General features: G+C 41.1%; 1 protein-coding gene across 1 annotated transcript in view; it reads left to right on the forward strand.

Moving 5' to 3' along the window:
• Nucleotides 1-2,979: 2,979 nt before the first annotated feature.
• The window catches only part of lamb2 (laminin, beta 2 (laminin S)), an 84,714-nt gene continuing 71,048 nt past the window's right edge, over nt 2,980-16,645 (forward strand). The window contains exons 1-2 of the mRNA XM_088331943.1: nt 2,980-3,108; nt 6,035-6,086. Of these exons, the coding sequence (XP_088188069.1) occupies nt 6,056-6,086 (31 nt within the window). The 5' untranslated portion in view covers nt 2,980-3,108; nt 6,035-6,055. The remainder of the gene's footprint in view (nt 3,109-6,034; nt 6,087-16,645) is intronic.

Consider the following 16,645-nt stretch of genomic DNA (forward strand, 5'->3'; position numbering starts at 1 on the left):
TCTTTTCAACATCAGGGCCCGACAGCTTTCACTGGTTTACCCCTGCCGCATCATACAGGTGCCCTGCCCATCCCTTAGAACACGTCGAAACATCCCACTATCCTTTTACAACACCTCTCCACTCATTCCTATTACCAACAAGAGCTCTAGCTTCCACTAGATTTAGACCTCTTTCCTGCAATGCACTCATAACACTATCCATCCACGTCAATCGCGGCCTTCCTCTTGGTCTCCTTCCATTTCCTTCAGCTCTGTAAATACTTTTTAACATTCGCTACTCATCCATCCTCTCCATATGTCCGAACCAACCGAGTAGTCTCTTATCCACACGCTTTCTCAGTTCCACTACTACTCCAGTTCTGTCTTTCACAATTTCATTTCTCAATCTATCCAATCTTGTCACTCAAAACATACTCCTCATAAACATTTAAGTTCCTTCTCAAATCTGCGTTCTGGTTCCAAGTCTCTGCCCCATACAACACAGTCGGCACAATCACACTCTCGTACAGTCCCCTCTTAACATCCATACTCGTACTCTTCAAAAGTCGTCCTAAAAGATATAAATAAACGAAAAGTCTGTTTCATCGAGAGATGCACTTAAGAGTTGTTTTCCTCCCTGTGCTTCGTGTGTGTGTTTTTTGATATCTTTTTGGATGCCTTGTGTGACATCTAATGGTCGAGTGGTTCGGTTTCAGCACTCTCACCGCTGTAACCCACTTTGATTTCAGTTGCATGCAATGTATAGTGATTTAGGTCAGCAACATTTTTCGACTGGTCAATCATAGCATCACGATATTTACTGTAAGGATATAAAATGCGCAATAGCTATTCATGTATCACAACGGTAGCTCTTGTGGTGAGATCTAAATGTCATACACTGACGTCAAGCTTTGAGACATGTGAAAACCAATTTGTGTGAAATGTGATGTTGGATGTTGTGGTACTTCATAAAATGAGCAAGTGTTCATCTCCATAGATAAGTGAATTTATGAGATTGTGTCAATAGTACCTCTATCACCCTAAAGACAAGACTAAAGCGACGTGACGGCCAAGTACAACTACCTTAAACCGTTTGATTTCACCCGGCCTGTGGCCTGGCTGATCTCGATGCAGATTTTTGCAGATAATCAAGGGTTTATCTCCATGAATGAGTGAAATCATGAACACTGTTACTCTAGTTTTAAATCCATGTACCTTATAGTCCAGAGGACCTTATACGTGAAAAATGGTTTTAGGGGTCTGCCTTAAAATGGGGAAAATACGATAATCATTCCCCCCCATACTTAAAGACCCCTTTCCCTACACACAGATTGCGTTAACCACTTTGCGAATGTTTGTGTGCGACTTTTTCTCCTCCTTTACATCAGTCCAAATCGGGTAAGTCGTGAGTAATGGGAGCAAGTTAATGGGATGAAAGCACTCATCCAGTTCATAATAGCAGTAGCTTAGTTCACACATTAGATAAACTTAAGCTTGCACCCACCTTAAATACACCGTTTGTAGTGGTGGGATCAATGACAAAAATAAAAGACAATATTTTTTACTTTTAACAACGTAATAATATATTTCATGTACGAGTAAATAAATCTTGTATACAATATATATCCATAATGTAACCTTATCATGCTGTTAGTGTTGGTATGACTTATCATTATGAAATATCTACTAGCGTGCACCAGTCTTAGCAAACTTAGTGTATATTAGGCGCTTGTAGTAAACAAAGTCCCCTTACACTTATCTATCCATCCATTATCTACACCGCTTATCCTCAGTAGGGTCGCAGGGGTGCTGGAGCCCATCCCAGTTATCTTCGGGAAGTGGGCAGGGGACACCCTGAACTGGTTGCCAGCCAGTTGCCAGGTACACAGAGGCATACAACTCACTCCCTCATTCACACCCAGGGACAATTTGGACCAGCCAATTAACCTGATATGTGTGTTTTTGAAATGTGGGAGGAAACTGGACTCCACGGAGGGAACCCATGCAAGAACGGGGAGAACATGCAAACTCCACACAGGAAGGCTGGTAGCTGGATTTGATCCCATGACCTCAGAACTGTGCCGCTGACGCGCTAACCACTCACCCCCCTGTGCTGCCATTGCATTAACCTAATCTATCTAAATATATCTTATCTAAATTTAAACTACAAATCCTGATTTTTGTGTCTATGTGTATTTTCATGTGATTTACAGGCTCTAAAAATCACCGAATCGATTTTTGTGAAAATTTACACTGTTGTCCTTTTGGCATCTGTGAGTGTCTTTGAGCGAGGTTGTTTCCCCCAGTAAATACCAACAATATTGATAAACATCTGTTTTTGTGTGAAAGCAACTCTGGCGCTGCATGCAGCTTTTTGGTGCTCCATAGTGGTTTTCCAACAAATCACATTCCCAACAATCTTGCCCAAATGCCGGACAAGGTTGAGCCATTATGCTTGTCCTACTTAAACTTACTAATGCGGACTGCCACAATAACTTACCAGATATGAAATTGGTATTGCAAACGTGGAAAAGCCTAATGATGTCCTCGGTCCAGTCAGGTTTTTTAATGTCCTACACCGCTTTTGAAAAGGCCTGTTTCCTCTTGGATTTGCAAAAATATTGTGTTCCTTAAAATTCCGATTTGAGCACCCGCATACACCACAATTGTGCATGTTGTGTTTGTAACTTGCGACTCTAAAAACGGGACTCATCATACAAATCTTTTCTCGCTCCGTTCAAACTCCTACTCCCGCTCATTTAGGTCAACAATGCGCACACATTCTGTGCAGAACCGGCGAGGACATAGAATGAAAGGAGTCTACGATGTGTTTTTTTGTTGTTGTTGTTGTTTTTTTACCACCTGTGGTACTTGCAGTCAAATGGGCGTGAAAACGTACCCCCTTCTCCTCTTGGAGGGGCAGTTGCCTAGTCTCCTCCCACTGTTTGCGTCCTGCTCCCTTCCAGCAGGACTCGAGTTTTTCCAACCGCACCAGCTGAAGTTTCGCTCCCAGTGAGCAACGACAGCTCCTCTCGCTGTGCCCGGGAGCTTCGCGACAAGTTGACGCGGAGGGAGAGAAGTTTGTTCGGACACCGAAACCGAAGCGCAGCTCTCAGCGGAACCAAGGCGGTGAGTGTCAGCCTACCTGCGTAAATGGAAGATTTTGACTCTCGACCCAAGAAATCGGGGAATATTGAATGCACATTTTAAAGTTTAATCCTTCTGATTTCTTGGACTAAAAACAACCCGCCAGAATAAAATCCCCCAAATTATATTTTCTTTAACTTTGAATGCCATCATATTTTCTAGCTTGGTCCCAACAGTGGAGAAAAGGATGTGTTTTTTACTCACATTTTCATGTAAGCTGTATAAAATGTACAGTTGTTCCTCAAAAAAAGGTGTTGTGCTTGGGATATCAACACTCGTATTGTATTTTTCTCAGGCGTAGCTGTCAACCTCTGTCATTTACTCCCCTTTTTAATAATTTCAAATCCTCCATATTAAGCGATAGTAAACCTTGCGGCACCTGTTTACTTACAGCAAGACCGACGATGTAGAAAAAACAAAGATCATTAGTGTAAACAAGTTAAGGTTTTTTTAGCAAGTAAAAAAGACAAACAATGATTTTCTTAGTTTTTTTTTTCAAACGGAAATATCTCATCTCATCAGCTGCACCGCTTATCCTCAGTAGGGTCGCGGGGATGCTGGAGCCCATCCCAGAAATCATCGGGCAGTGGGCAGGGGACACCCTGGACTGGTTGCCAGCCAATCGCAGGGCACACGGGGACAGACAACTCACTCGCTCAGTCACACCTAGGGACAATTTGGACCGGCCAATTCACCTGAAATGCATGTTTTTGGAATGTGGGAGGAAACCGGAGTACCCGGAGGAAACCCACGCAAGCACGGGGAGAACATAAAAACTCCGCACAGTAAGGCCGGGAGCTGGATTTGAACCCACTCAGGAGGTTCCCACGACCTCAGAACTATGCCGCACACGCGCTAACCACTGCGCCGCTGTGCTGCCCCAGACGGAAATATCGTACTACAAAAATAATACCTTAGAAATAACACAAGCATCCTACAAAAATATTCCTGCAAAAATACTACAAGAATACTACAGAAACACTACACAAGCGTATTACAATATTTCTACAGGAATTGTATATAAAACTTACTACAAATAAACTACTGCAGATATACTTCAAAAATCCTACTGTGTAAATACAACAACAAAAAATTATAAGACAAAAAAACTACAAGAATATGCTAACGTCTAAATTATTAATGATTGCAATTCCTATTAAAAAGCAATAAGTTACCTGACAGACACAACACAGCACCTATATACTCACAAAAAAACAGACTATATAAAATACAAACAAATATCATTTGTGTAAACAGGTTTTTTTTAATGAAGGAAACAACATAATTATTTTCTTAGTTGTTTAAAACAGAAATACTACAAAAATACTACTACAGAAATACCACAAGAATCCTACAAAAATATTCCTGCAAAAACACTACATGAATACTTCAGAAATACTACACAAACTCCACTACAATATTACTACAGATATACTACATACAACTTACTACAAAAGAAACTACTGCAGAAGTGCTTCAAAATTCCTACTTCAACAATACTACAGCAGAATCAATTATTGCAATTCCACCTATTAAGCAATAAGCAAACACAACACTGAACCTATATACACACAGCAAAACAGACTATGTAGAATAAAAACAAATACTACAAGTTGATCTAACAGGTAAACAACACAAAGAACTTTTCCACCATCTTTCTTAGTTCTTTCCCTACTTGCAGTAAATGTACCGTATTTTCCGGACTATAAGGTGCACCGTGTTATAAGGCGCACCTTCAATGAATGATATATTTTAAAACTTTTTCCATACATAAGGCGCACCGCATTATAAGGCGCTATGAGTGCATGCTGGTTTAAGATCAGGTAATTGTGCAATTTTGTAATTGTAATCCTGTGCAGTCCTTCGAGACATTTTTGTGATTAAGGGCAATATAAATAAATGTGACTTGACTTGATTTGGCTACAGTAGAGGATGTAGTTACGTTATGCAACCGTTAGATGGTGTCGCGCTAAAGGGAATGTCAACAAAACAGTCAGATAGGTCAGTCAAACTTTATTAATAGATAACAAACTTTCCACAACTCCATTCACTCCCGAAATGAAAAAACAGCCGTTTTATTATTTTCTCTGAGGTAAAGCATTTTCGTGACACATCTTTAACATCTTTGAACAACAGCAAGTCATAACATTTTACTTTTCCTCCATTTAGTCAACACGCAAAAAACCGTCTGATACTGTTATGGTAAATTAAACGTTGCAATCGCAATATAGTGACACTCGTAATGTGCAAAAACAATAACAAGTGCAAAGCAATAACAATAAAGCAATAAGATAATAACTGTAAAATGTCAAACGTAAACATCTCATCCTCATGCTTCCTCCACTTCCGCACCATCGATTCATTAATGTTGAACTCTCTCCCTGCTGCTCTATTTCCGTGTTCTACTGCGTGACTGATCGCCTTGAGTTTAAACTCTGCGTTGTAAGCGTGTCTCTTAATAGGAGCCATTTCAGGGTCTTTATACAAACGCACAAATAAAAGTGAATCGTTGTTTAATATTTCCCAGCATGCACAGCGCACTTCTTCTACGCAAAAAATGGAGTCGGTGGCTGCTTCTCTTAGTTGCGAGACCTTGCAATTCAATATTGATCCATATTTAAGGCGTATCGGATTATAAGGCGCATAGTCAGCTTTTTAAAAAAGAATCAGATTTTATTTGCGCCTAATAGTGCGGAAAATACGGTAGTCTTACTTATCATATGTAGCAGTAAATTCTATTTTACGGTACTTGTTTTCTGTAAACACATTGTTATACCGTGTACACATTTTGAAACATGAAAAATGTATTTGTTGACAAGTATGCTATTGTATATTTTCTAACTCGTGCCTGAAAGTCATTCAAGGCTGTATTGCATTTTGAGGTTCTTCATTCAATTTTGTGTTGTAGGTTGTCCAGCGCAGCTGCAAGATGCAAGCGTCGCTGTTGATGTTGTTCTGCGGTGAGTTGAGTGCGCACACCACCTTTTGAAGTCCACGCATGCTTTTTTATTTGATCTTTAAAAGATCCTCAGAAGTCATCCAGTGGTGAGCTTAGCGAGGCATTCATGATTGTCTCAGGTCACTGCTTTCTCATTGGTCAAGTTGTCTCTGGAGGGCCGCGTGAACCTGTTCGTGTCGGCTGCACAAAAACAAGTCTGGGGTGGCAAACCAGTTGGAGCTTTGAAATGTTTAGGCACATTACTGAAAAACTGCAATGAGTTACAAGTACTAGTTACCGGTACTTGGTTTGAAAAAAAACATGACATTTCCGATTACTGACACTCAAAGGTTCTGCTTTAGTCCGGAAGTAACCATCTTGTTTCAAACTACCTTGATATACACGCATTGCAACGGACCCCTTAAATCTGCTTAATATAGCCAAATAATAAAAGTAAGAGAGGAAACATTGTGCACAAACCCGTGGAAGCGGTGAAGCCTTCATATTTCTTGGCTTGCGCAATCTTGAGAGATTACAAATGAACACTTAGCTGAGACACTCCATATCAATTTTGTCTCTGGGAATCAAACCACTCAAAGAGCTCCATCCCCATCCATCCATTATATGCACCGCTTATCCTCAGTAGGGTCGCAGGGGTGCTGGAGCCCATCCCAGCCATCTTCGGCCAGTGGGCAGGGGACACCCTGATCTGGTTGCCAGCCAGTCGCAGGGCAAGCTCCATCTCCATTTTTGGTTACTGTCCAATATGTTGTTGTTTTTTTCTTCAGGCATGGTGTACTTCAAAAATCAATCAACAATTAAAAACAGCCAAACTCAGCACATTTTTAATGGAATTTTATGCTGACGTTTGCCCCATAGACTTTCCATGCCCCTTACCCACGCGCTGCTGGTGGCCACTACAATCAAATATGTGCTTAAAAACTGCCCCCCTGATTTTAGTATTTTTTTTTTGTAGTTTAGATGCAAGTACATACGGTTAGGAAAATATCTCCATTGGGAGAAATTCAGCTACTTTGTACTCTGCTTGCGACAGCGCCGCCGTTATTGTTGTTAACAACATAGTGAACATTATTTACAATGAGATCAAACATGGCACTCCAGGATAAACACATAACAGACTTAAGAAAAATAATGTGAGAAGAATGTCAGGATAAATGGGCAAAAATATGCACAAGATAGTGCTTTGCGACTGGCCTAAGTTTTAAGTGTGCCGTAACAATACTGCAATGACAAATAGCGCAACAACATTCAGCATAATCAAAAGCTCCAAATAAGTTCATAAATAAAATATGAATACTCATTTTTCCGTACATTGGCAAAAAATATATATTTTTTTGCAGTTTTGTGATCTTGTTTTGAGTAGTGATGGCCCTGGTCAATAAACTCTTTGAGCCTGTTGGTGCTTGTTTATGAGGGACTTGTAGCACCTACCAAAAAGCAGCAGGTCATAGAAGTGGTGGCCGAGGTGAGAGGAGTCTTTTATCATGTTGTTGGCTTTTGATAAGATAATTCTGTTTTTGATATTGGACACCTGAAAAGGAGATTGCATAGGATGCCAGTTTGTTATTTCCAGTAATATTGTGCATTGTTTGATGTTTTGACTATTATGCACTGTTTACATCAGTTTTACTATTAGACAATTAGGTTGCTGGTCTTTGATATCCACGTCTCTTAGGGCGCATCTGCTTTTGTAACCAAATAATAATAATAATAATAATAATTTCCTTTGTATTGTCATTCTTTGTAACAATGTACACAGAACGAAATGTCGATACACCTGACCCGTTGTAGCGAGTCGATGCAGCCGCAGCCAGAGGGCGCCGCCATTATACCAATTAGGTATGTCTCGGTCGAGGCGCGAACCAGCGACCTCCCAGTCTCAAAGCGGGCACACTACCATCCAGGCTACTGAGCTGGTAATAGATTGTATAAAAAGAATGGGCTGGGAAAAGGGCTTTCATAACAGGTTGGAATTTTTTATCTTAGGTTTGGGCTCTCTCCCCTGTTATCCTTGCAAGTTCAAAACACATGTCTTCTCGCCTTATTTCGAGTTTCTACCAATTTTTAAATTGAAAAGCTCTGCTGCAGTATCCCAAGCTGGCGGTATTTGTGGTTACTCGCATGCGGAACAACATATATATATATATATTATATATACACCACAGCCATATCCCCCTAGTGGGAGGTGGCTAGAGTCATTTCTGACTCTATTAGGGAGATTGATTCAGAGGAGGGGATTCCCAGCCCCCTCGCTCTCCCCAACTGAGGTGTTGGGAGTCATTAGGTGACCAAACCCCCCAATTCCAACCCCTTATGCTGAACGCCAAGCAGGGAGGCAACGGGTATCAATGTTTAAGTCTTAGGTATGACTGGGCCAGTCTCGGGGTAGGCGCCATACCCCCAAGGCCACTGAGGTCTGATTTATTGTATGTATAAGGCCCTGTGGTGGCCAAATTGGGTACTGCAGCTCCAAGCAGCTGAATCAAATCTTCTATCGGCCGGGTTGCGCTGGGCCATTTTGCTTGTGTATCATACTCTTTTCACCTAAAGGCAATCGGTATCTTTTTATAGGCTAGAAAAAAGTGTTTTTTGTCTTTTTCACTAAAAGGCAGCATCATTTTTGTTCAATTCTTTGGTGGCATCGTTGGCTAATCATACTTTTCTAGTGTGACTTATACACTGTAAAATACTATAACACAAGTCATATTGGAGTTCAATTTTTAATCACTTGTTATATCCTTTGCGGAGGTAAAAGTTGGGCGTAAAAGTGGAGGAGAAAATTATGGTGTAGAATTGTACCAAGTGGGGGTTTTGTCACATTTTTTACGGACAGCTGGTGATGGAGACTTGTTACGCCCTACGACAAGGTGTAAGGCCAAAGTTCATTTCCGAACCCTCAGACTCAGACACGTTAATAGGTGTGAAGGTTTCTGTGTCCAATTTCCCATCATGACAATTAGTAAACCCCTTTTGTACAAATACTGTTCCCTTTTGTGTTCGCCCTTGTTAAAAAAACATCAAAGAGTTTTTTGAGGCAAAGCAAATCCTCTTTTAGCCAATCCTTCCTGAACGTTTTGTGTTAAAAAAAACTAAAGGTTCTGTGTGATTTTGCTACGTGGTCAAGGGGAGGTGGGTTTTAGGCAGTAGGAGTATGTGATTGTGTCTCAGAGGCCTCTTGTAAGAGACAGCCTCCGGAAACGTGCAACTATCAGAACAATGGTGCAGCAAATCTAGTTAGAAACAGCAATGGATAGCGAAAGAGAGGCAGGAAAAGTAGAGGAGCGAGAACAGCTTGGATGGAGTCAGAAACAAAGAACAAGGGGGGTGGGAATGTTAGGGTGGGTGCAGAGAGGGAACAGGTTAGGTTATAATGAAAGGGCCGGTGTGTTGGGTTTTTGTCGGCCGGAGCTTTTCTGTTTGAAAAGTGAAGGTGGAGATAAAGGAAGGGAAGGACACAAAGAGAAATGGATCTGGTCTTATTAAAAGCAAAGGCCGAGTTAGTCTGTCAAAGCAAAGGATTACAGAGGACTCTGACATTTTAACCTTGAACATTTCAGTGTCCATTTTTAGAAAGGTGACAAATGAAATAAATAAATATGATAAAATATTACCTTGTTCTGAGTTGAACAGGTTTTAAAACATACATCCTGTTTTCTGTTTTTATAACCTGATTCATGGGAATGAGTGGACATGTGTTGTAAAAGGAAAGTGGGATGTTTAGACACATTCTAAGGGATGGGCAGGGAACTTGTATGATGTGGCAGGGGTAAACCAGTGAAAGCTGTCAGGCCCTACTGTTGAACAGAAGAGTGTGTTGTGTCACCCTGACCCGAGTGACATGGCCGCTTTCTTGTGTCCCGTTTCATCTGGAGGGACGAAAGCGTGACCGACTTGGGTGCCGAGGTGCTTAACTTGTTTGGGTGTTTAGGCATTTGGGTTGGCCATGATCCCAAACTTTTTTTATGCGTGTTTTTTGCTACTTTTCCCTCTCTTTATTTTCTTTGTTTTTGTGTATGTGTTTTTCTTGCTGTTGGTCACCCCTCTCGAGGGATATGACCAGGGTAGATAGGTAGATAACCTGATTCAAGAATAAAGATTGTCTCTGCCAATGACATAAAATGGCTATTCAACTTCCTTTGCAACCCCAATGAACAGTGTTTCTAAAAGAAGTTTTAAAAAAGATACACCAAAAATTAAATATAAATACAATATATGAATGCAGTTTATATAACTATGAATAGGTTATGCCAAGTCCTATGATCCAGTACATAGTAAAAGAATGTGTGTTTTTTGTGTTTAGCCGTTTTCTTGATATTTTCCCATTTGATGCAGCAATTCCAAAATATTTTATGAATTTTTTGAAAAACCTGACAATTAATGTTTTACAATTAAAAATCATTGTGCACTACTGCTTTCAGAGTAAAAAAACTTAAACTCTGGAACTACAGCAGCTTTAAAAGTTCCACGTCAACTTTACTTAAAAATGAAAAATAGTTTGTGTGTCAGCGCTCTATTCTTTATAGCAGCAGTCATAGTATTTTACTTTAACAAAAATCCCTTAGAGCAGGTAAAACATTAAGATAATTTAATAATGAATGTAAGCGTTTTTATTTAACCACGCCTGTGAGATTTAATTTTGAACTTGAGTCTGAAAACAATGTGAGAAACTGCTTTAAAAATTATCCATCTGTTTTTCTGGCTGTGATGTGTTTGAACTGAGTTTGACATTTAAAATTGGATGAGGTCAGTTTAGTTTTGTCTTCCTTTGTGTATGACGTAATGTGAAAGATGCATAGCGTCGTTAATTTGATAGGACTTCATGTACCTTGGAGAACAGTTCAACCATTGCCTCAATGTCGATGCTGAACTGTTGCAAAAATGTACTTGCAAAATGATTTAACGAGAGCAAATAAACCCGAACAAGTTTTTTTATGCACTGCGGCTTTCTCCTCTCAGTTGTACCACACTTTGGTCATCCGGGCTCTAATTAGCAGAGACGGTGAACGCAACCTTAAATGGCTTTTGACCATAAAGGCCAAGTCAACATCTGGTGGCCATGTGTGCCTTGTCATCTGTTCTTCTTAGTATGTGGTCAGTAGCTGTTCCTTTTCAGATAGAATCCTCTTAATCTCGTTCATCTCATTGCCTTTAATGTTCTTTTTCTTTGCCATGAAGGGTATTTTGTCAACAATAACACTATAACAAATGTATGCAGGCGGGTTTCATGATATAATTTTATCAGTTGTGATCATATGTTGGCCATGACTGCCGAGAGCAGAATGGTTGGTGTTCAAGGTAATTGACCGTAGATGTATGAACCTTACTATTAGGGTTATGAATTCCATCTGCCAGTGTTGATTCAAGCCCCAATCCCAAACCCTATCTTCTTTGTGAAGCCCAAGTCGGAGCCCGACCCGGATTTCGGACCTAAAATGTCAATTATTACGTTTGGCTTGGGCCAGGATTCTTTCTCACTTGTTTTCTTTTTATTAAATATATATTTAGAAAAATTCATACTTGAACAATGTGTGGATTGTGTTTCACGGATCCCTAACCGCCTGGGTTCTTGAGTCACCACTGAGGGCTTTCTCTACTGTTGATGGTTCCTGGCCTGTTTTGGGGCAAATCTAAGTGTCTCTCTACCAGTCACACATCTATCACCTTACACCTGGTAGTTAGCAAAGGTGCGGTCATTTTTGTCAAGGATGATGACCAAGCCGGTATGCAGAGTGAGCTGTTGTTGTCATGTAGTCTTGGGCAAGTATACTAAACTAAAAAAAACACAATTGACGGGCCATCATTGTTCTTCATTGTCTCTTTACCTCTCTCAAAAGGACCTACTGCTGCTTTGGTTTATGGCCCACTGTTCAAATCGTCAAAATGACAGATAGCCTCACAAATAGTCCAAAGAGTCATCACAAATAAAATATCTAATCTCGGGTTTGCTTCAGGCTCGATCCAGCAAATCAAGTTAACTGGTCAGGCTGGCACTGGGTCGTACTTTAATACTTGCAGGCCTGAGGATCCCCTGGATTTCTTTTTGGGCCCGATTTTACCTCTATTTCTTCGTTCAATTTCTCTGAAGTAGCAATCGAAAAAGCCAAAAAAAAAAAGTCTCAGCCTGTGAAAGTAAGGTCTTTGACTGTTTGAAACTCCCGTTTTAGGACTTTGGACCAGTTTGACTGAACAGCATTTACAAATTGAGTGCATCGAACTGGACCATCCAGGCTTCATCATGTTACTAAACTGGCAACAAATGTATTCTTGGCCCTGCACAGACTGTTATTGCCCTCAGCTGTCGCTATGTTTGACAGCATTCGTTACCGTGTCTGTAAAACTGAGTAGGCCCAGATGCTGCTATTACGCAGTGTGTTAGATTATCAGGCAGTCGGAGACAGCTGGAATAAGCAAAACACATTCCAGTGTTGTGGGCGCAATGTCTGAAAGCAGACGTATGTTGGAGCATCTACAACAGGTGGGCAAGGACAGTGGTACTCTGAATGGATGCTACAAGATGAACATCATTCTCCCTAGTTTTTTCGGCCTTTATATTCTCTTTTACACGGGCAGATACTTAGGATAGGGATACCTTATTTTGACAATCAGCAGCTATGCATGGGCTAAAACATAGTGTCCGCTACAGGAGGACTCAAAACGCTCACGTGTACATGTGGCAACAAAGTAACAGAATTTCTGTTTTCAGGAAATGATCACAAATGTGTACAAAGTGTTCCACCCAATTGACAAATTATGGGTTTGGAGGTGTGTCATTCCATCACAATCACTCAATCACACTCAGCTAGGAGAGCACACAGTAGTCCAGCACCCTGAGACTGAGACTGGTTGCAAGAATCCGAGAGGTGCCCTTTAAAAACCTTGATAAATGTTTGGCAGTGCCCTAATGATCTACTGTGGGCTTGTTGAAATACGGGGGCAGTTTGCTTACAATGAAGCAAAGATCAGGACCTGCAACTTTACTGTTTTTAAGTGTTTGTTCACAAGGTGTAGATCTAAGATTACAGTCCTGCATGTTAAACTTCCCTAGCATGTGTTTTACATATGGCTTCTGTGACATTGTTATACATCCATCACCCTGTTCAAAATCAATACCCAGAAAATGTTTTAATTTGCCCATATCTTTCATCTAGAATGTATTTGTCAGTATTTTTAGTGCTATAAGTTAATTCTCACTATTTGTAAATGCATATTGAAGTAATTGCATTATTTTCTCATGATTTCGTTTCATTCTCCATAGCGCTGATATACTTACTTGACCTGACTGATTTTATTGCATTATTGTAGGTTAGCGGTTGTGTCACCACATAGTGAAACAGTAATCAATGTTAACATCTGCCTGGTCTTGCCCTTTTATTCCATACACATGATCCCCATAATTGTCTGGTCTTTTCTTCTCCCTACTGGGGTTATGTGATGACTACTGCTTGGCAAGTGGTCTACCACTAGTCTCTTCCTGGTTGGTTTCGGGCTAAGTCACTGGGACCTACTCTAGGGTAGTTTTTGTACTTTTTCAGATTATACTTTGATCTCATTGATCCTTCTTAATTGGAAAGTAATCTAGTCTAATATGTTCATATATGTGAAATTCAGTACCGTCTTTATGCTACAGGAGGTAATTTCCTATCTGTGGCCCCGCCTTCAATGGCTGCTCTCACAGATGTTCTGGGGAAATAATTGCACATATAGAGCCCCTCACAGTGTAGTGCTCAGTCTTCGACCACTCTGTTCTCCATCAAGTGCACTTCCGCATGCCCCCTGCGCTCTGGACTCCTTTGCTTCTGGTGTCTTCAGCAAGCTCAATGCGGTGTTTCACGGCCTTGTATGCACTGTGAAGTTTGATTAGAAACCATTTAAACTGAGTTCTTGCAGTGATTGCACCACACATTGCGTTTACAAAACTTTCTCAAGTGTCTTCGTAAGCCACAATCATGGAAGCAAACAACATCTGATCGCTGTTCGCTTGGACACCGTGCGCTTTGCCTGTGCACGCAGGACAATGTCCTCCAATGCGGTGGTGCGCATTTACTCAGTTTCTTCAAAACTCCTGAACTTCACTCATCTCAGAAAATGTCATTATTTTATAAATGGTGAAAGGTTAAAATCTTTCATTCAGCCCTTCCATCACCATTGCAAGGAGTAGGCTGTCACTCAAAACCTTGTCTGCTTTTTTTTTTAGCACAGTTAAGGCTCCTTCTGCTCAAATGACGAAATCGGTCACTGTTTATCTGTTTGTCTTGAGCAGTGTGGTCAATTCACTATAAAGACTTATCACTCTTGGCTTTTCCTGAACACGCATAATACCATCATAGAATGCGTTATCTGCCGCCCCCTGCATTGTGAGCGATAAACTTTTATCTTCAAGGAACTGAATGGGCTCTGTGTAAATCTCTGCATTTCTCTTTTCATCTTCTCTTACTTCTCCCCGTTATGCAGTTAAAAGCATTTCAGTATTTAAAGTGTCTTTGAGTTTTTGCAGTCGGAGATGTCCCATGAACTTCGCGTCCCGTAGTTCAAACTTTTCTTTGTTTCCGTCAAATACAAGTCGCGCCCAATGTGGACATCTCTTCTGTTCTGCCACAGTTTCAGCACTTTGGTCCCATAACCTCTTGACAATTGGTGGCTATGTGTGGGCTAAAATAATAGATAGATAGATAGATAGATAGATAGATGGATAGATACTTTATTCATCCCCTAAGGGAAATTCACATTTCCAGCAGCATCCCTGAGCTGAGAACAGTACAATAATAAAGCCAAAAGAATACAATATACAAATACCCAGTGTGACGTGCAAATGCCCACTGTAGCGTGTTATATAGAGTAACTAAATAGTGCTACACAGAATACATATTGCAGTAAGATTCGGTAATATCCAATGTAGGTGGTGTGGTTTAATGTGGGCCTTTACTCTGCCGGGTGGAGTTAAAGAGCCTCATGGCATGAGGAAGAAAAGATCTCTTCAGTCTGTCCGTAGTACAAGACAGTGACAGCAGTCTGTCGCTGAAACTGCTCTTCTGTCTGGAGATAATGCTGTGTAGTGGATGCGATGGATTGTCCATGATTGACCTCAGCTTTTTCAGTGCTCGTCTCTCAGCTACTGTTGTTAGGCTGTCCAGCTCTTTGCCCACAACTGAGCTCGCTTTCCTAGCCAGTTTATTGAGACGAGAGGCATCCTTCTTCTTGACGCTGCCTCCCCAACACGCTGCCGCATAGAAGAGGGCGCTTGCCACTACTGTCTCATAGAATATTTTCAGGAGCTTTTTGCAGATGTTGAAGGAGGCCAGCCTTCTGAGGAAGTAAAGTCGGCTTTGCCCTTTCCTACATAGAGCTTCTGTGTTGGCAGTCCAGTCCAGTTTGTTGTCCAGCTGCACACCCAGGTATTTGTAGGTCTGGACAAATTCTACACATTCTCCCTTGATGGTTACAGGAACCGGGTGAGTTCTGGTTCTCCTGAAGTCCACCACCATCTCTCTGGTCTTGGTGGTGTTTAGGTGCAGGTGGTTTGCGTCGCTCCATCGGACAAAGTCCTGAATCAATTTCCTGTACTCCTCCTCCTGCCCGTTTCTGATACATCCCACGATCGCAGTGTCATCGGCAAACTTTTGCACATGGCAGGACTCAGAGTTGTACTTAAAGTCCGATGTATATAGAGTGAATAGGAACGGAGAGAGAACAGTCCCCTGTGGAGATCCTGTGCTGCTAACCACAGTGTCCGATGTACAGCCCCCCTGTTTGGGCATGCAAGAGGAGTCAAAACTCTCACGCGTTCTTGCGGCAACAAAGTAACAATTTTTGTATTTTTAAGAAATGCTCTCACTTAGAAAAGATGTCCACCCAATTTACACATTTATGGGGTAGGAGGTGTGAGCAAACCATAGTCCAACACCTTACAAGTCAGACATTTTGATGCACATTCTTATTTGTTGTAATCCCAATTAAAAACAATTGTGAGCTGTGCAACTTTTAAAATACACATCTGGGAATTAGGTTTAATCCTTGCCAAAAACTAGTGCATTGAAAGTTAACTAGTAGATTTTTCAGATTCAGCTGCATCCATTGTGACACAAGCCACAAAAATAGAACTTTGTTACTCATAGTCCGTCAAGTGAAGTCATGTTTATTAGTATAGCCCTTAATCACAAAACTCTCAAAGGGCTGCACGGACCACCATTGCACCAACATATGATCTGAAACCTACTTGAAAGCAAGGAAAACTCAAACACCTCGAAATTATAATAATGAACACTACCTTAAAAAGGGCAGCACTTGAGGTAATCCCCCTTCCAGAACGAGCAGGCTGCAATGGATGTTGCGAGTATATCAACAGACAATACACAGACATCAACAACATGAAATATAGGAAGTTGCAGAATGTCCACTTGATAGCTTCCGGTTTCAAAATCTTGATCGGTTCAGCAGGTTCTAGATGATGCCATACATCAGGTCCAAGTGCTTGTACAATGACTTTGAATTGCATACACCGTGCAACAAGCTGGCTCGTTCTCCCCCTAATACAGTTAATACAGTCATTGGGTCTAACTTGTA

The sequence above is a fragment of the Urocampus carinirostris genome, chromosome 3 (genome assembly GCF_059441175.1).
Source record: "Urocampus carinirostris isolate Australia breed hairy pipefish chromosome 3, RoL_Ucar_1.0, whole genome shotgun sequence".
NCBI classification, from domain to species: Eukaryota; Metazoa; Chordata; class Actinopteri; order Syngnathiformes; family Syngnathidae; genus Urocampus; species Urocampus carinirostris.